The sequence below is a fragment of the Lutzomyia longipalpis genome, chromosome 1, assembly GCF_024334085.1.
Source record: "Lutzomyia longipalpis isolate SR_M1_2022 chromosome 1, ASM2433408v1".
Taxonomy (NCBI): Eukaryota; Metazoa; Arthropoda; class Insecta; order Diptera; family Psychodidae; genus Lutzomyia; species Lutzomyia longipalpis.
This window is the reverse complement of record NC_074707.1, coordinates 2,206,295-2,227,050: the sequence shown is the minus strand read 5'-3', so window position 1 is coordinate 2,227,050 and position 20,756 is coordinate 2,206,295. Positions and strand designations below refer to the sequence as shown.

General features: G+C 34.2%; 2 protein-coding genes across 3 annotated transcripts; one reads left to right on the top strand and one right to left on the bottom strand.

Moving 5' to 3' along the window:
• Positions 1–1,106: 1,106 nt before the first annotated feature.
• On the bottom strand, positions 1,107–7,319 carry LOC129786486 (innexin inx2-like). 2 transcript variants are annotated; one of them, XM_055821562.1, is made up of 3 exons: positions 7,133–7,319; positions 5,655–6,768; positions 1,107–4,294 (listed from the first exon to the last, which is right to left on the bottom strand). In XM_055821562.1, the coding sequence occupies exons 2-3, from the start codon at positions 6,715–6,717 to the stop codon at positions 4,224–4,226; spliced, it is 1,134 nt and encodes a 377-aa protein (XP_055677537.1). In that variant the 5' UTR covers positions 6,718–6,768; positions 7,133–7,319; the 3' UTR covers positions 1,107–4,223. The 2 variants fall into 2 exon arrangements, with proteins under 2 accessions (XP_055677537.1, XP_055677538.1); XM_055821563.1 differs by having other exon boundaries at positions 1,107–1,848.
• A 5,683-nt stretch (positions 7,320–13,002) lies between these two features.
• On the top strand, positions 13,003–15,828 carry LOC129786469 (innexin inx7). The gene is made up of 5 exons (XM_055821538.1): positions 13,003–13,224; positions 13,382–13,484; positions 13,592–14,080; positions 15,095–15,321; positions 15,403–15,828. Exons 1-5 carry the CDS (start codon positions 13,085–13,087, stop codon positions 15,746–15,748), a joined length of 1,305 nt encoding a protein of 434 aa, XP_055677513.1. The 5' UTR covers positions 13,003–13,084; the 3' UTR covers positions 15,749–15,828.
• Positions 15,829–20,756: the final 4,928 nt, after the last annotated feature.

Here is a 20,756-nt window from a genome sequence, read left to right as displayed (position 1 = left end):
AAAGCATTAGGTCAAGGTTCATTATGTATGTTGTTAATTTTTTTAATATATCAAATTAATTGGATTAAAGACATAAAGTTAAGTAATTTACGTTTTTACTTTTTTGAGTTTTGTTTGATTTGTTTTAATTATGAGGCCGTAATATTTTTTCAAAAAGAAAAAAATATCCTTCAGAAAAAATTAGGATTAAAAAAAAAATAAATTTCTAAAAACGCCAAATTTTTCTATAAATAAAAAGAAAATAATCAATGTAAATAATCCGGAAAAACTAATAAAATTCTTAAAACAAGTGATCAGGTAATTGAAAACTTGAGCAAATTTATAAGCATTTTGTCGGTCAATTTTGAAAAAAATAATTAGAATTGAATTAAATGGCCAAATATTGATAAAAAATATTTTTTTCGATTTCATAAATTATTTAATTTTAAATATTTATAACTATTAAAATATCCTTTTATATTGAAAAATGAAATGAAAACTGTCTGAATCAAGCTGATGAAATTATCAGACAAATTATAGTAAATAAAATCATAAAAGGATATGACTAATAGTTGTTGAACAAAAATATGATAATTATTTTGTTTAAATGTTCCCCCCCCCCTTCCGGGTATGAAAACATTTCCCCGCATGATTCAGACGTTTATCAGCTGATTCCTATTGAGTCCATTTAAATCAATCACGTGCTTTGGATTTTGCATTACAAATTTTAAATGTTTTCTTCTCGAGAATTTCTTTCTGTCTATCCCTGTGGAATAAATAACAAAAAATCTCCATGCGTGTTTCTGTGAGTAAAGAATTCGTCTTCCACGCTCATGGTGCGTATCATCCGAAAAGCCACTATCAATGGGAGTTTATCGCGTGTTGAGTTCTCAATAAAATACGAGAATGACGACACTTGTGACTTAATTGAGTCTTCCTGTTGGTCAACGAAGAGACGCAGAGAATTTCTTCAAAACCAAACACAAACCCATACGCAATCCATGGGGACAGGAAAGAAGAATAAATTTTTGGAAATTATCAATTTCGAGGTCTTTTTATTTTCATTCATCTCACTAAAATGTAAAAATGTGTAAGAATATTCAATGATTATCATTTAAAAAAAAAGGTTATATCTTCCGTTGTTTTTATTAATTAATTAGCAAAAAAAAAAAGTATGTAAAAGGGGGGAAATTGAGAAATAGTAGAAATTATTATTTTTTATACGATGGACAATCCCAATAACCCATTCGGAAACCAACATTGAGGTTTTGAACATGATTTTTTTTTCATCCTTTTCTCGCACTCATTACAATTTCTTAAAGATAAAAAATAGTTTCTTATTAATTTTTCTTCTTCTCTCTTCACAATAGTGATTATTTTCGCCCATCTCGTGCTTACATTACATAAAAAGGATGTTGTATACTATAGAAAAAATAGTTTATGCTTACACAATATTACTAATATTAATATGTCTTAACAATTATTAATAAAAAGATATTTCTACGATCACAACTCTTTACGTTTATTTCATCTTTTCTTCTTTTTTTTTAGCTAAAAATTTCTCAATTTTTATGTCTTTTTTGTATTTTTTCTTTCTTTTACATTAATCGAAATAATAAAAATTCTCTTCAGTCGTTTTGACACTCCATCCAAGTTTGGAAGAAATATATGTATATATAATTTTTTTGTTGAAAAAAGTTGCGTTTCAGAAGCTGTCCCAAAATGTAGGTCATTGCAAGATATGTAATTAATTGCACTTTGAGTATTTTTCTCAACCACATTATACTTTCCCGTCTTAATTTTCTTGCGGCTGCTAAATTGATTCAATTTTCGTTTCATTTAATTCCATGAAAGAGTGTGTTTGTTCTCCTAAGAATAGAACAAAAAAAAATCCATCATCAGACCTTCTGAGAGATATCAAAGATTATAAAATTCATTTTCTTTTGTACAAAAAAATTGGCTTTTGCATTTTGGAACAGTGTCAAACGCAGAATGTGATAAATTTTCTCAGGTAAATCCATGATAAGAGTTCATTTAAGATTAGCTCATATGCCATTCCCGTGTTATCAGGGAAGAACAATAAAACACCCCAAAATCTCTCTAAGTAGGAATAATACAATTTTGTCTTTTTTGAATTTTTTTTTGCCAGAAATATATTTTTTCTTGCAATTTTTTCCTTCGTCTTTTATATGTTTTCTTTTACTCAGTTTTAATAAAATAAATGTAAAATGTAAATAAAATCTATACAATCTATAAAGTTGTTTTTAATTATGGCAAAAAATATATATTTTATCTACGGTTTTTATTGTTAATTCATTTTTCTTCATCATCATTTTATCGCGTTATAAGTAAATGTTGGAAGAAAGTAAATAAAAAAAAAAGATAGTTTAACACCTGGAAGAAAGGTGTTAATTTTTGCACTTAAAACAGTGAGAAAGTAGATTTAAAACGTGGTTTAAAAAATAAGAAAAATGCATACGAAAATGACTTTATTGAAGTAAAAATGAAAGAATGAAAAATTGGAATTGAAAATCCTTAAAAACTAATATTCGAAAAATTCTTTTTCACGTCCCTATCATAATTATTTCGTCAACACTCAATGAAAAATCTGATAATTTAGGTTTTTTTCAATGGGGATCTTCACAATGTATTCGTTTCGGAGGGCAGAAGGCACAATTTTCCATCATCATCATCACTTTAATTGATCACATTTTATTACGATCTACAAGGGGCATGTAACCTTTCGAATAAATTCGTGAATATTTTCATAAAATTCACGTAAAAAGATATTAGTTAAATGCCCCTGCATCTGTAAAGTTCTTCAAGAATTAAAAAAAAAAAGTATCCTACCTCCATAGAAACATTTGTTTGGAGTCTCGTTTGTCTATTTCATTCTGAATTGTGTTTACATTTAAAAAAAATTCATTTTGGACAGTTTGTACCCATCTGCTGACTTTATTCTTCAACACTGCCAACCAAAACTTCCTCTATTGTGTTAATCTTCCATTCTTTCTATCGTCTCTTTTCTACCTAATTCATGCATACACTTGTACGAAATTCTCAATAAATTTCCATTTATTGTCTTGTGCGTGGGAAAAATGGAATGTAACGGTCAGTTCTCACTATATATATGATTCTAGGCGTATACGAAAAAAAAGGAATAAAATATTCTCAAAAGAAAATAATATTAGAGAATGCTCATTTCGAATTTTCAATGAGTCTTTTCGTTTTTGTTTTTAGAGAAAATTTGCAAAGCTCAGCAAGGATTTTCTGCTTCTTGCGGGGCCTGATTTCAGAACCAGGGATGCATTTCCATGAGAAATTCTAGTTTTCCCAGGTTTTTGAACTCAAACCCTGCAAACATTTTTTGATAATTTTCCTTACAAAACTGATAAGTTCTAGACTTTTCAATGTTAGGAAAAACTATCAAATTTTGTTAAAGAAATATTTGAGAATCTGGGGTAGATAAAGTCAAATTAAAGGTTTAGGAAAAACTCAAATTATCTTACTTTTCCAACAGATTAGAAGAAAGCGATTTTAGAGACGATTGTAGGACGGAAAAAATCCTATAAGAACTATCTAAACCATTTTCTTCTATATTGAAGGAAAACTAATAATAATAATAAAAGGCTTTTCCTAAACCCTTTTTTGACCTTTTCACCCCTGATAATCTATTGAAAAAATCTTGCCAAGATTTGCTATCTAAAATTATAATTTAAATAATAATTTAGTTATCCTCTCTGTCGTTCTTTTCCTTTCTTTTTTTTTAGAATATATAATTTAATAAAATTAGTTTAATTATTACAAAAAATAATCCCTAAAAAATCATTTATAATTTCCCTCTCTTTGCAGGCCTTTTAGCTTTTATTTTATTTATTTTTTCATCTACAAAGTGTCTCTCATTGAGAAGAGATTCCGAGAAGAATAGCGTGTGAAATTTTCTGAATGAACATGCTTTTTCTCTTACTATATGCAATACAATAATTTACTGCGTGTGATTCGTAGTATCGATAAAGTGTTTCAAAACATGGCAAATTGACATTGGATTTAGCATTGTCAATATTATTAATGGTTTGTTTTTTTGCACATTCTCTATTCCCTAAATATGTTGCTGTCTTTTCAGTTACAAAGTTTTGTGCGTTTTTTATCGTTATTTTTTTTGTTAAATTTTTTTATCTTTAATAAAAATATGTATATTATGATAAATTCATTTTTTCCGCCGTCCCTGGATACAAATTGTTGTGCTAGTTCATTGTGTCAGGAATTGAGTATGCGTGAGTGTCTACGTCCAATGGAACCATCATCATCATCGTCACTAAAGAAATGAAAAGCCATTTCGAAAAAAAAAATTGAATGTTGGTAGTGGTGTTAGTGTGAAATGGTTTGTGTGTTTGTTTATGCATTTATGTGTGTGTCTTATGCTGCTGAAGTGTATATGTGTTGTAAAGTACACTACCGGCGAAAAGTTTCCGTGCAAGACTAAAATGGGGAATTTTTGAAGGCAAATTTCAATTGGCAATATCTCCGGCTCTAGTCAACCGATTTTCAAAAATTTATTAATTTTGAAATGGTACATTTTTCACCTTTTCAAAACTGGTAAATTTTTGAAAAGGTGAAAACGTTAATTTTTGGCAGTCATTTTAGTAAACTTAGGTGGAAGATAAGTATTTTTTCAATATTTTACAATTTTTCAGTTTGACCTCTTGCATCTCGGCCGTTAGTGCACCGATTTTGATAAATAGATTGTCGTTGGAAAAGTAATTTGATTCCCTTTCCAAATCTGTTAATTTTTTTAAATCGGTCAAGCGGTTCGGTCGTGGTAACCATTATAGTGAACCATAGTGAAAAAATTTGCTTTTACCGAGCTTTACCAAAATAGTTGCCAAGGGATAATTGGTTGACCGATTTTTAAAACTTTACCAGTTTTGGAAAGGTGATAAATGTACCTTTTCAAAACAAATATTTTTTTGGAAATCGGTAGACCACAGCCAGAGATAAGATCACTTGAAATTTGCCTTCAAAAATACTCCCATTTTAGCATTGCACAGAAACTTTTTGAGGGTAGTGTATGTTGAAGAAAAGCGTGTGAATATGTATAAATTTACTCCAGCATGGCGAGCATGGCGTAAGTTAAAACGTAGGTAGTAGGTATATTGAAAAGCAATATTATGGAGTGAGTATATAGTGGGGAAATGCACTGCTTTCAAATTAACATGAATCACCCTGCACATTAGCATCATTCATGGAATTTTTTCTCATGCCTGTATTGGTGTTATGTATGCAGTATGTGGTGCTTTTAGTGGTTCAAATAGGCTTTCACAATTATGTACCCAGGAACGCAGTTTTTTTTTCACTTTAAAATGCATCTCAAAAAATTCTATATCTATTCTTGAAAAATTCCTAGCACTTTTTTCTTGCCAACCTGTACGTCCCGTATGATTGTCTTTTGCCAGGGGGGAGAAGGGGGGGGAAGGTGGGGATGTAGGTGGACATAGAGGCATGAATTTTTCTTTTAGAATATTAAACAATATCTAAATAACCGCTCTATTGCTGTCACATATGCTTCTGAGAGTTTCTTTTTCTTTTCGAAATGAAAAAGAACATTAACTTGACAAATTAATATTTAAAAAAAAAATCCTAGAAATTTTCCCATAGGCGCTAAACTATTTCCTTACCATCCAATTTAAGTGCTAGATCGGAGATGACTTCTTTGTAGATGAGTGGATCGATATTCTTGCCGAGCTGGTACAGCACAAACCAATCACCAATTTGGCACCTCTTTGATATATTCTCCACATCTTGGTGCACCGACAACTTGGAGCGGGCCCTGAGTAGGTATAGCCTAATCTTAGGTACGAAGATCACGGCAACGCGAAATGCAATGGAGAGTGCAGTGAGAATTGTGAGTCCAATGAACCAGAACCAGAGGAACACGTAGATTTTCTCGTTGACAATATTCAGCGGTAGTACGCAGAGTCCGTCGAATTTCTGCACACTCCCCGATGGGCCGTATTTGTGGAATGTGCATTTTGTAACTTTTGGAAAAACCCTCGCCATTGGGTCACGTCGCTCCTCGGGTTCCATCTCCGTAAAACGTACCACGTCGCTGCCGTATGTTGAGAATTCACCGTCCAAGAAGAAGTCCATGAAGAAGATTTGCCCAAAGACATTGGCAAGATTGAGGAATTCGCAAATGAAGAAGCGATAGGCATAGAAATTGTGCCTATGTATGTTTTCAGCAAAATAATCCACGAGAATTTTCTTTCGATCATCCTTGCATTCCGTATTAACAATAGGTGCATTGAGATCCATCACTAGCATCTTGATGCGACCACCCTCCCAGGTTTTCCACAGGTAGCGTGGGATGTAGAAGAGAATGGCTTGGAAGAAGAGCACGAAGCACACCCACTGATAGTATTTGTGGTACTTCACCTCATCCTCACCATCCACGTGACTCGCCACACCCGGCTGAACCATATCCTTACCGGCTACTCCCGTCAGCCGGTTGGGTATTGTGAATGTGGAGTAGATCCAGCAGTATGTATCCATCACATTGAGCGGAATCTCATCGACAATGCAATCAATGGGGTCCCCAATGTACTGGCGCGAGGTGACGAGCAATGAGAAGGCAATGAGGATAATAACAGTCCCTTTGTAGTGCATACGGAAGACATTGTTGTCTATGCAGACGCTATCGAGCTTCAGGAGCCCCTTTACGGAGCCGAACACATCAAACATTGTTGCTCCGGCGGTGTGAACACTTTCGAACGTTCAAGTCAAAATGAACAACTACAAGAGAAAGAGAGAGAGACAAGATTCGATTTTTTTTCTTCCATCTTTTGATTTTCTTAAGAATCCATCAAATGCAAGCTCTAAGTAGCATCAAATTTTGCCCTCTATCCGCCTGAATGGCCTGAATAATGCTTCAGCATTAATAACATCAAGCATATCCAATTTCAAGAAGGATTTGTGCAAAAATTCAACGAGTGCATCAGACGCAAAGGGGAGCAACCAGAGAAGCAATGGTAGTACATTATGTACAGTACATATAAAAAAATCTCTCTGGTTGCTATAGCGCAAGGGAAGCTAATGAGCGTTGCTACATGGGGGTAGGGGCTATACACTTTCCCAATGGGGGTTGTGGAAAACTCACTTTTTTTGTAAATCACTTCGGAAAAGGTAAAACGGCACACATCCAAGCACACACGCGAACTTACTTAACAACAAAGAACATATAGGAGAAATTCCACGGGAAACAAGTGAGAAATACCAAATGTTCCCAACCACGTACAATCCGATGTGAGCGCTCTGGTACACGAACCAACACTGGACAGACTTTCCGTGAGCAATCGGAGCGATACCCCACTTTGTTGCTGCACTACACACCGACTCGTGTATATCATCCCATCAATGTTGGCATATACAGCTGTGTAGCCAGCATTGCCTCAACCACATTCATGCGGACAAGTCTCTCTCACAACGTATAGCAGCATACACAAGGGGCCACCGGGTACCCCTCCAAACCCCGCGCGTACCCAGCCAGCCAGCCAAGCTAGCAGCACTCTTTCGGCCGAGTCACTGGAAAGAGACACAGCATGTCAATAAATGTGAGAGGGATTTGCTTTGGGAGAACATACACTATACATTATAGCCCGAAAGCAAGCCGCCTTTGGATGTCTTGTTCACCCAAGAAGCGGATTCACCTCTGCGTGAACCTCAGCAATGCAGCATGGTGGATGCCGGAGAAGAAGAATAGCCCCGGAGACCATCGCATTATTCTCCAACAGTTACACACTCGCTTTGCCACATGAATCACAGCGACATTCCATGGAATTCATTGCTGGACACCAAGAGGACTCCAATGGTAAAGATTCTTAGTCACTTTAGCCGGAATTGGGTCTTTTCGCTCCCCACACAAACTGCACAACATCGTGCACATTTTTTCTTTTCTCAAAAGCTTCTCTTTTATCTTCTTTTCCATTTACCAAAAAAGGCGGAAATGTTTACCCATCATCCCCCGCTCTTACATACAAAAAAAAGATATCTATGCTATGTATAGAATGCATATCTAGAATGTTACATACATAGCATGGATAATGTTCTGAAGGCTATCATAAAATTGATACTCTTCTGAATCATTGCGGAATTTCATTTTCCCATTTTTTCTATATTCACTTTTTTTTAATGCCGCTATTGGGGTCGAGCATAGGAATTTGCAAACGATGATTAAGCATATTTTTATGATTTTTCTTAGAAATAAAATTATCATTCCATAAAGATTTTTTTTTGTAGTAAGATCGGTTAGATCGGTTAGATGAATATGAGACGTTTGAACTTCAAAGAAGCTTTTGAAAAATTATTTTACATATTTTTATTTATTATAAAACTTTTTAAACCTTATGTCTTATTAATTTATTATAAATTATAAAGAATTCACAGAGGAAGAATTTTTAAAAATTATTTCAATACTTTTTTGAAGAATTAAATAAAATTAATTCTGTCTGAAAAACTAAAATTTTATTTTATACATTTCTTAAAATTATCAAAACTAAAATTTCATTATGAGTCCTAAAAAAAAACATGAGAAGAATTTTAATATTTTCTTAGGATATTAAAATAAATTTAATTCATGCTGTCGGGAAAATTAATTTTTTTTAATTTCGTTTTTAATACTACTAAAACTAAAACTAAAATACCATTTTGTCATAAAAAAATCAACAAGAGTTTTAAGAGAGTTTTAGAATTTTTTGGATGTTGCCGGAAAACTAAGATTTTATTTTATATTTCTCTTAAAATTTAGGTTAGTAGATTAAAGCATTTACTTCCGAATTTATTTTGCGTCAGTCACCAGCTTTATAATTGTAAAAAATTGAAGAAAATCTTAAATTTAAATCTCTAAGTTAAAGTAAATTTTTAATTAAAATCCTCTATTAAGTCACCTTATGTTTCTTCCTTAGCATAAAATATTTAACTTTAATCCTAATTAAATTGCTCTTAAGAATTAAATTAAGTTTAAAATGTTTTCTCAGAAAATCGACAATTTTTGTAAAATGTTCAACTTCCGGATTCTTATGTCCGCATAAAGAATCTAGAACAGTTTCTCATAAAACTCATTTTATAATTCTCAAGATTTTAACATTTTTCTTAGATTTTTTTTCTTATGAATGCGTCAAACCATAACTTTCATGAGTAGAAAAGATAAGAATCTCTCTAAGTAATACCTTTTGCTCAAAAGAAATCTCTCCATTTGCTTTCTTAATTGTTTTAATGATAAATGATTAAGATGATTACGGAAGAACATAAAAGCTGCAATTGAAATTTTGTATATAGGTAAGTAAATTTCACACGCTTTTTGGGTTAGCTTTATACGTTACGTACCTACATATGGAATAGAGATTCAGCTAAAAGAGCAACGACGTAGAGCTACACAGGCGCAAATATTGAGTTCTTTTGAGTGTTTTTTAACTGCTCTGAATGCAAGCGATGCAATTCATCAGCGTGTTGATTGCTTTTCCCCTTTTATAAACAACATTGCATCATTGCATGAAGAACCCTTCTCAGTATAATAGAGATTCTAAATAGAGAGGAGCTTCCCATTAAGCAGAAACACGTTGAAAAGGTCACTGCCGAGGTGGGGATGGCATAAGTGGTCAATTAATAATTCCAGTCAAGCTCAGCGCGGGAGAGGATATAGACGCTGGAAATTAAATCCAATGAGAAAAATATATTGCTTTTCAAGTGAGGAAAAGCGTATGCATGTGATTTAACTGGCAAGCATCAAATTTAGCACGATTTTGCTGACAAGCTATAATTAAATTTTCCAATGTGGAGCTCCTTCTGGTAGCACGCAGTGCTGACTAAATGAAATTAATGCAGTATGGGGATTTGGAGGATTTAATTAAATAATGTGTTATGCCTTGACAAATGAATGTTCTATTCCATCCAGCTTGATCAACAATTGTCCACCGGAGATTTATGCAATGAATTCAACCTTGGACGCCAACGGTCTGTAACGTGGCCCGTCATGTTGTCACGTTTTATCGCATAGAATTGCATATTATCGCTGCGGGATTTGTTCTAAAACTCATGGGAAATTATGCAATAGCATTGCGGCTACATGGTGTCCACTATTCAATTTTACAATGTTAAGATCACAACAAATGTGTATTAGATTTATTTAAACACTCCCCCAAATGATTTCTTATGCCATTCTCTTTTCTTTCTAAATTGATTTTGTGAAAAAAATGCATTTAATTCTTAATTTTCAGTAAATATTCTAAACATCTGCTTAAGTATTTTAAATTAAATAAAAAATAAAATCTCTTCATAATCTGCTTAACATAAAATCGCCAATATTTAAGAAAAAATAGAAGATTGGGTTAGATTCTTAGAAAAATCTTTTCTTTTCTTTTTAAAGATAGAAATAAAATATCAAAATCTTATAAGATTTTTCCCAGAATACTAAAAATCTTATAACTGACGAATTGTAAGAAAAGAAAAGAAAAGATTTTTATCAGAATCTACACTTATTCAGCGACCAAGAAACCCTTGAAATTCGCTAGAAATCTTGAAATTTCAGTACAAAATTCAAAGATTTCAAGGGTTTCTTGGTCGCTGAATTAGAACCAGAATTTCCCTTTCCCTTGAAAATTAAATTTTTCCTTTGATTTTTTTTATTTCTTTCATTTAGAATTTTTATTGGGTACCTACTTAATTTTTTTTTCAATGGCACTTGTCGTTGCTCTCTCATTTGCAATATACATAAAAATTCTAAAAATAAAACATATAAAATGTGGAGCTAAAAAGATACCTACCTATAATATGTAATAAATTGCGAATTTTTCCCCACTCACTCCTCAATTCCATCTCTCTTTTCCTTTCACACAGTCTTGCCCAAGCATGTCCATAAGATGTGTGTCTCATGGGCAAAACTCTGCGAATTCCACGTCAAACTTGCCCGTAAATCAATATGTGTATATGAAACACGAGTTGCCGCTCTTGCAAAAGTAATACCACATACGGTGGAGTCACTTAAAATCTCTGCAGACATCAAGAAAGTCTCGGTCGTTTTGATTCTCCTCTCGTACCACAACGTTTTTGTTGCTCTCTTTCTTCGTATTTTTGCGAATCTAAATTTATGGGAACATTATTTAAATCTTTTGATCGTTTTGGATGCCAAAAAGGCTTTTGGTGGCATTTTTTCTGTGCTCACTTCTTGTTCTTTTCTTCTTGCTCCAATCGTCCGCACACAGAGTGAGAGCATCTTCGCTCTTTCTTTTTTTCTGTATCGCATGGACTTTAATAAAGACAAAAAAAAATCTTTGCCGCCATTCACCCAAAAACTCTTTCTGCATGACTAATGCTAAATTTTTCCTTCTCTCATATTGTCCAAGAATCATGTGAATAAACCGAAAAAATGAACATGATTTGAATTAAGAATGGAACGATGAAGAAAAAAAATTGCAGAAAATCCACCAAAGTCATCACGCTGTGCCATATCGCGCTGACAAAATATTCAAATATTGTCCAATTAAATAAATTGGTGTTTTTCTCTTTCCCCACACCTTGTATTGTTTTACCTGCCAATTATCACTGCGTATCACCGTGAAGATGATCAAAATTCCAAAGTTTGGTGTAAACTACGACAGAAGCTGAAAAATTTGAAAGCATTTTGGACACTATCGCATGGCCATGGGAATGGACGAAAATAGGGAGAAAATTAACGTGTTGACAATTGGAAAATCACACACGTTTCATGGCCCACCCCTTGATGGAAAAATTAACACTCCAATCGTACCAACAAAAATATGTGAATCAAATGCAATCACGAAGTCGCTAACACGAAATTTTATTACCTTGTCCAACTGATAAGGTGTTCTGTATCAGTCGTACTAATAAATTACATCGCCGTTTGAGGCTGAGCAAATGAGAATGCAGGGTGAGAAAACACGGGTGATTCTTCACGTGATAACGTCGCAGTGATATTTTTTTTTCATGACGCCACCGTATGACGATATGGATCCAATTTCTAATTGTTTACCTTCCATTGCCTGAGCCCAGCTTGAGCTGGAATGAAAAGACTGTGAGGAGAATTCTGAGACGGTGGAGAACGATCTTATCTCCTTTGAGAGATCCACTCAAGAATGAAAAAAAAAACGAACTGAAGACTCTTCTGATAAGATAAGGCTTTTTGTGGCATTTTATGCATACAAGGCGCCTTCTTTTTAGGGTAAAGTTACACAATAGAACTTTCCATGGTCAGCTAGAAAGTTCTTTAGGTTCTAAATACTTTATATTAACTTTAATATGATATGATATAATATAATAATAATATATATAATATAATAATTTTATAATATATAATAAAATATGATTTAAAAAAGTTAATGAAATTCAGTTAAAGGAAGAGTCTTAAAACTTATTATGCAAAATTTGAAGAATATTGGTTACGAATTGACTTTATTAGATAATATTGTGAAATAAAACTTCCAGGAAAAAATCTGGATAAATCTGGGTTAAAAAAATTCAATTTTTAAAAGATTTTTTTCTTTAGACTCTTCCTTTGATAAAAGCTTTACAATCTAATTAATTTTATTTGCATTTTATTTGCACTAAAAAAGTAGTTAAAAAATAATTGGACTTTAGAAAAAAAATTAAAAGTTTTTTTATGTTCAAAATTTTCTTCTAATTACAAAGATAGAAAGAATGTAGTCAGAACATTTCTTTTGACCACAAAACTTGGTTCTATTTTTGCTTCATTTTATTTTATTTAAAATATTCATAAATTTATGTTTACAAAATTTACACCAGCAAAATATTTGAATGATAAATTATTGAATTTGCTGATTTCAAACAGTTTACATTTTCATACCACATGAGATTATTTGTGGACAAAAAATAGGTGTTGGCAGAATGTCTCACAATTCATACGAAGTGATAATGTGAGCTTGAGAAGCTCTTTATCACTCTTCGGCATAAAGGAGGTACCTGATAATGGTGCAAACGTAATCAATGTGTCACAATTGAGTGAAATTATTTTTCTAGAGCACAGGTAGTTGCGACGGTGTTTCCTTTGGGATCGCACAGGTGAATTTTGAGGCGGAAAATGCTCAAGTCTTTCGAAGCGGTCGCTTCTCAGCTCAAATTCAAGTCCAAAGTCTTTTCAATTGACAATTTGGCATTTAAATTTCACTATCGTGCAACTTTTATCATCCTCCTCGTTTGCACTGTGCTGGTTACATCGAGGTGAGAAATGTGACGCTCCGTTGTGTGCAAAATGCCAATGTTGGGAAATTTATTTTTGCTAATCCCGTGAAAGTGGCAGAATGAGTGAAATTTTCACTTTGGGATAATTGGTGGAGTGTTTGACTAATTAATTTTGCATTTTGGATCGACATTTTAGGCAGTATATTGGTGAACATATAAGATGCATGACAGGAGGGGCACCAACGATACCTGAGCATGTCATCAACACCTTCTGTTTCTTCACAACAACCTTCACAATTGTGAGTAATTATCAAACTATGTGAGTCTGGGGAGGAGAGAGCGACGACTCCCATATCTCTTCGTGTGATTTACACACCTTGTTGTGATAAAACTTAATCACACACAGGTGAGACATCTCAACGAGACAATGCTGGAGAAGGGCAACATCCCGCATCCGGGCATTGGTCCAGTCTACCATGATGACGAGAAGAAGTTTCATGCCTACTATCAGTGGGTGCCGTTTGTCCTCTTCGGGCAAGCCATCATGTTCTACCTGCCGCACTTCCTGTGGCGCAGCTGGGAAAATGGGCGAATAAAAATGCTCGTCTATGGATTGCAGATGACCAGCCTCTCGTGGCACATTCACTGCGACAATGACGTTCAATTTTCCCCAAATCTCACCGTCCAATCTAGAGCCACAGTGGCCAAGAGGGTTGACATCATAAGGCTGGAATTCCTGCGACATCTCCGGATTAATCGATGGTGGGCACCAAAACTCATCTTCTGTGAATTTCTCTGCTTTGCCAATCTCATTCTTCAGATTCACTACGTCAACATCTTCCTAAATGGACAATTTCTCGGATTGGGAATTAAATTCATCAAAGGTAATTTTGAGGTAAATTTTCCCATTCAAACTATATAGTTATGAGAAAATGCTGGCACACCCCTTTCCTCGCTAGACGTATTATTAAATGAAGCACGTGGTGGAAATTTGCAGCATTTTTTTTAGACTTTCTCACGATACTATTTTCATGCAATTTGTATTGTAAACTTGCACAATTTGCAAAAAAAATTGAACCAACATAACACAAGAAGAAGCTTTTATGCTGATTTTTAGATTTTTCTTTGCAAAGCGGGATTTAGAAAAATATCAATTTCTATGAAATTTTATACTTTTGCAAATAATTCTTTTTGGTGCTAAAAAATTCTTCGGCAATTTGATAATTTAATCGATTAAAGAATTTAAACAAAGTAGAATCTTGTCGATCTTGTTAAAATAAATTAGAATTTAATTGCAAAAGAAAATGATGATTTTCCTAGAAAACTTATTGTGATTCTGCGAAATTAAATTCCAATCTCGAGGAAAAAAGTAAAAGTTAATAGAATCACATTGAAGAATGTTTGAATACAAACTATAAAAATATTTTTTATTGCTTTGTCAGCCACATGGCTTTAATGACTAACACAGATTGCTTTTTATGTTGGTGTAGTAAGATAATTCTAAGAAACCTGTATTATTAATCTTTTTCTAATTATACCTGAATTACCATTAGCGTAAATATCACTGCTGCAGTAGGTGCTTGAACTTTGGCTTCTTTTGAAAATTTCCATTCATAAATTACGGGAGATATAAAATTAATGCTTTTAACCCATTAATGTGACCTCGGCAAAACTATTCCTACTGATTTTAGTGATTTTGCAAGCTTTTTTTTTTTCAAATGAAAATTAAAGAAAATTCTTTAAAAAAATAAATTCAAAGTTAATCTTAAAAATTCCCTAATAGCGAAAGGATAAGAAATTGAATAACATTTATTCTGTAGCATAAAATAGAGTTAGTTGCTCTCCCCTGAAGAAAAAAGCTGCTACTGCAGTTCTCCCCATGAACTTCACATTATTATAATCATTTCAGGGCCCCATGGATCCCCTCGATGTGGTGTTCCCCAAGGTGACCAAATGCCATTTCTACAAATACGGTGCCTCAGGATCCATCCAGAAGCACGATGCCCTCTGCGTCATGGCACTTAATGTCATGAATGAGAAGATATACACCTTCCTCTGGTTTTGGTTCATTGTTCTATTGGCCGTAACTCTCGCTTCATTCACATGGCGTTTCCTCACGTGGATCCTCCATTCGAGGTGTCACTCATGTGTTGAATTAGTTATCCAACACCTGGTCTTTCTTTCTTTTCTTTAATTAATGCGTATCTCTTCGGGCAGGTCGACTAAATTCAACGGGTTCATCTTCTCCATGGCGTGCCCAGGGAGGTTGCATCCCATGGATATGGCGGTGATTAAGAAGACACTCATCTTCTCAGACTGGCTCTTTCTCTACTACATTGCCAAGAACCTCGATCCTCCTGTTTTCCGCGAGTTACTCTCATCTCTGGTAATTGAGCTGCGTGGAGATGTTTTCAGGGAAGTTTCTGATGATGAAATGGAGGAAGTGGAATTGCGTCGTCGACCGAGTGACGGTGATCCGGTCAAAATGATGATGATACATCAAATGGACATGGAAAGCATCGACACAGTCGACAATACTGAGAAGTCTGCGAAATTAGCCTAGTTTCATTGTGTGATCATCATTTTCCTTGCATTTTGTACTTTTGGTGTGTAAAAGAATAAAAAAAAATGCACGAGAGCTGACACGGGGGCTTTCCATTGCAACATAAATCCCATGCGCATCAGCTACATGGCGGATCACCTCTAGAGAGAGCAGAGTGGTGGACAAGAAGTATGCAGACACAGGTATCCAATACAAGCGAGATCGAGACACAAGTAGAGGTCAAAGAAGTGCGACGACCCTAGAAGAACTCCGGCTCACTCCTTTCCGATCTTCTCATGGTGGCTTTTATGTAACAAGATGGCTGTTCACTCACACACCATTCGCACCCATTGATTGAGAATGCAAATTTTTGGTCATAAACTGCCTCTGCATCTCATCAATTTCGTGGTGCTCTTCAAAATATGCTGCACAGGTCGTGCAAAGTGCACATATGATGCAATGAATACCAATTATTACCCCTTCGTGACAATCAATAAATTCAATCAGAGTATTGTGCGGAATTTTTGAGTGGGTAAAAGAATGGTCAAGTGGTTCTTCTATATAGAATGGGGAAGAAAGGAATAAATTAAATAAGAGACTAATCATATTGAGGGGCTAATCAATTAAGGGTGTCGAGTTTGATTTTTTTAAAAGTTTTTTTACTTGAAAATGAAATTTAAGAAAACTGATTTTCTTAGATCATTTAGTCTTGTTTCATAAATTCGGGGAATCTTTTAATTAGTTCTTGAAAAATTTTGAAAAGTTTCGAAAAAAATAATTCAAAATGGCTTTTTTGGAATTTTTAATTCCTTTCGTGAACTTCTTTAAATAGTTTCCCAAGTTGACGTGAATCTTATAGAACTTCTTCATGATTCTTTAAGAATTTTGTAAATTCTAATAATCTTTAAATTAATGTAGATAAGAAGTAACGACCGTAAATGTTGATGTGAAGGAAAATCGTCGGAATAGCGGTCGGTAAAAGGGGGCAAGAAAAACGCAACTTTTTCTGCATTCAGCGACGGTTCGAATAATTTTTATTCATCCTCAGGCTCTAGGAATACATAAATTTTACACAGTTGGATTACTAAGTTGTTAAACATTTTTTTTATTATAAAAAAAGAAGTCTAAGAAAAAACTTCTACAAAATTCACATTTCTTGTCATAAAAGGGAGGGGGATAAAATCTCCTTAATTTACCACACATATTAAATTAATTAAAAATCAATTTAAACTACACAACAAAGACTTATTAAAGTAATAAGAGCCACAAGAACGAAGTAATTTCGCTGATGTACAAACTATTCGAAACGTCGTTGAATGCAGAAAAAGTTGCGTTTTTCTTGCCCCCTTTTCCCGACCGCTATTCCGATGATTTTCCTTCACTTTAAATTAATCTTGTAGTCTAAAAGAAAATTCTAAATTGATTCGCGAATATGTTAAAATTGTTTCGCGAGTTTTCTAGGCATTTTTTTTTGAATCCAGCAAATTTTTCCCACAAAACTTTTCAAACAGTTTGGTTTATTTTGAGAATTTTCAAATATTCAAATAAATAGATACCTAACCTATTTTAAAAAATTAAAAGATATTTTAAAGAAAAAAATCAAACATTAATATTCATTAAAAGCACGTGTGGATCAAAGAGGTCAGCGTTGATTCTTTCAATTTGTGTCTGAAATTGATCGATGGAATCATGATGATTCGCAATGAGTTCCAAAAAATCAATCACTGAATTGTTGAGGCGCACTTTAATAAATAAAAAGCAAAATTCCCACAGCCACACCACCCACACGCCCCGTCTGGCCATCACACATCTACATCTTGGCGCTCTCCGTGGCCTGGGAGATGCAAAAGAAGTCAATTGGCCTGGTCAATAGCCGACAACCCGCCAATTTATTTCCCATCGTGTAATTGAATTAGCAGAATGCATGACACACGAATTATGGGAATCATGTGACATGGAACATACAGAAGTAGTACTTTATTCCAATGAGGTGTGTGTTATGACAATTGCCCGTGGAGGTTGATTAAAAATACTCTGTTAATTGCCAATTGATTGGACGGTACAATTAAATTGGAGCGATTACTAGAGCGGCACATAAATTGTCCAAGTCACGGTGATATTTTCAATGAATGGCCCATCAATGGGAGTCAAACGCCGTCGTTGCAATCAATGGTAATTTGCATGTTGAAATTTTTCATCGCCATGATCTATTTTTATTTCGGTGAATGACCAAGACGAATGTAGATAGGGGAAGTAAATGGATAAAATTCAATTGAAAAAAAATGTCCTCTCTCGCACCGGAAAATCCGCAAACAAACCGCAAATTGCTCTATTTTCATGTTTCATCTGATTTATTGTGGTAGCGCATAAATTCGCTATTTGCATGATCTGATGCACAATAAATAGAGATATTTACATATAAAAAAAATTATGCGTGTATATTTATTGTCTGATATACTGGAAATGTTTCATTCATATGGCTTCATTATGATATTCGTAATGTTTACGCAGTGATTGGGAGAAAGCGTCACCAGCATTTTATTATTTCACAATCTCTGTAATTTTTTTCACATTCAAACTCTCGAGGGAGTTTACAAGAAAATTGCATCACTTTGCGTCATTTTTCTATGTTATTTTCTGAGCGTGATTGAGGCTCGTTGTTTTTTGTGTAACATCCCACTCTTTCAGCCAAAAAGAATTGTTTTGCCAAAAATTAGAGTTCGTGACTGTGTCACTTACATTGTGCAGAGTAATTTTACCTTCATGTTGAATGTTGCAATTTCCGCATCACTTTTGACTCTAGAATATTGTTCCCCCTGCATTGTTGAATGATGTCTGTGGAAATAAAGAAATCATCCCCCTTCTATTTCGAAGGGGTAATTCAGAGAAATTATAACGTATATATTATTTAAATTTTTGTAATCTTCGTAATAATTTTTCAGCTTATTAAAAAATTAAATAAATTTTTCTACAAAAATGATTTTCTTGCTGTCTTTTTGTAAGAAATTAAAATATAAAAAGGACATTTATTTTTTAAATAACAAACCCCTTGCATCTTCCTCTTTAATGTATTGCGTAGCTGAATTTAGGGTGTGCAGCAACAAAGAGGGGGGTTATGCTGAATTTCGTGGAATTTCATCACATAAATGGTCTCTTGCGTTTGTTCTTTGAGCCAAAGAAAACAGCCCGCGCGGAATTATATATAATTCTTAAGGTTTTCAAACCCTGTTCCGTGATACATACATACATAGCACAATGTAATATTTTTTCGTCAGAAGAAGAACCATCAGGCAAAGGAATTTCTCTCTTTGGCTACATAGCGTAGCTATATTGTACATATGAAGCTATCTATATAGGTAGCATTTTGCCTTTTTTGTTGCACAAAAGCCACAAATACACAGGCAAAGTCCAAGAAGAAGAACCAAAGATGGTTTCAGCGTGGCTCCAAGAGCAACTTCTTACATATGGGCTTGTGCACGAATATGGTGAGAAGGAGAGATGGGCAGAGAACTGTAAAATGCGATGAACGACGCGTTTAGGAGCATTAAAAACCGCCTGAAAACACAAACAGAGAAGGTTTCCCTCTGCACAATCCCTCCAACCACCAGAGAAATCATGGGCAACAGCATAAAAGGTACAAAGGTCTGGTTCTCTTGCAAGAAATGACTTTGGAGCCGAACAACCAGGCACAGCAGCAAATATTGCAATTATCGTTCTTTTCGGTGTGTTGAATTCCTCCAACTATGTACATTTAAAACTTGATTCCAAAGAGACTTTTCGGTTGATTGGATATGTTTGTTTTTCTTATACCACAAGGGAATGTCTTTTGAATTATCTCATGAAGAACGGAGCTGTAAAAGTTACATGGTGCGAGGGCATTTAAAATATGGAAGTCTTTTTTTTACAGCAAATTTGTGACCACCAAAAATAAATCACAATGCGAAACGTTGAGGTCTTTTTAAAACTATTCCGTGATGTTCACCATTCAACAGAATGAATTTTTGTAGTATAAAAATCGAGTTTCGTATACGCAATCATCATTTTCTTACGGGGTCAATGAATTCCAACCGTGCTGCCCGTGTGAGTGTTTTACTATATAGAAAAAAAGAGCTTTCGTCAAAATGTGTGACAAAAATACGTCGCAAATTTGTTCAACTGTGCCTTACATGGGGACACCACATTACAAACGATTAAAAAAAAAAGAAGAGAGAAGAAAAGAATGAAAGTCTGCAGGAGGAACGAATGCAGGCAAGTTAAATTGACAATCGTGAAGTGGAAACAATTGTCCATAAATCAAGCATATCTCCAGCAATGTAATGTTAAAATATTGTAATCTCAAGTCATTGCGCCAAGTTTCTATATTCACACCAAAATGCTAAATTTGGGTCAAGTAAAAAGGTCAATTTAATCATACGCTGAGACAGATAGCCCTATATTAAGACTCAATCTCGTCGTTTGCTCAAAGTGGGGGATTTTATTCCAATTCAGGGTTATTTTTTTTATTTAATTGTTTTGCATTTAATAATGATTTATCCAAAACAAATCGTTCGTTCTTAAATAAATTGAATGGACTTAGAATAAGCGACAATGTCAATATTTTTCGTCATTGATCCTACATACAGTCATATCTCGGTGTACATTCACCACTGTGGACAAGTGCTTCGCTGTAGGACGATTATCAATTGGAATATTTTTTTTATATTAGAGTTTTTACCTTTAAACCGTTTTCTCGGGTAGATACTGACGGAAATTTAATGTTTTTGATGTTTAAGGACAATCCTTCCGAATTGCGTCAGCCAAGGGACGGTAGGTCAACCCAAACACATCCTTTCAATTTTAGGGGCCAGAGCTTTCGACGCTACTGTGCGTCTTCCTCAGTGGCTGGAATTTTTATTAAACATTTAAATAAATTACAATTTTTCCTTTCAATATTTCGTTTCTTTCAATTTTTCCAATTTTTCAAAATTTCCTAACTTACTACAATTGTGTCTTTGTTTGGGAATCGTCAAACGTCTGAATTGAATGATCT

Excerpts from the sequence above, each read along its gene's own strand:
- LOC129786469 (XM_055821538.1), top strand. The coding sequence starts at position 13,085 with ATGCTCAAGTCTTTCGAAGCGGTCGCTTCTCAGCTCAAATTCAAGTCC. Across the intron at positions 13,225-13,381 it reads ACTGTGCTGGTTACATCGAG|GCAGTATATTGGTGAACATA; the intron begins GTGAGAAATGTG and ends TCGACATTTTAG. Across the intron at positions 15,322-15,402 it reads ACGTGGATCCTCCATTCGAG|GTCGACTAAATTCAACGGGT; the intron begins GTGTCACTCATG and ends CTCTTCGGGCAG.
- LOC129786486 (XM_055821562.1), bottom strand. The coding sequence starts at position 6,717 with ATGTTTGATGTGTTCGGCTCCGTAAAGGGGCTCCTGAAGCTCGATAGC. Across the intron at positions 4,295-5,654 it reads TCTAGCACTTAAATTGGATG|TGACGATGATGATGATGGTT; the intron begins GTAAGGAAATAG and ends TCATTTCTTTAG.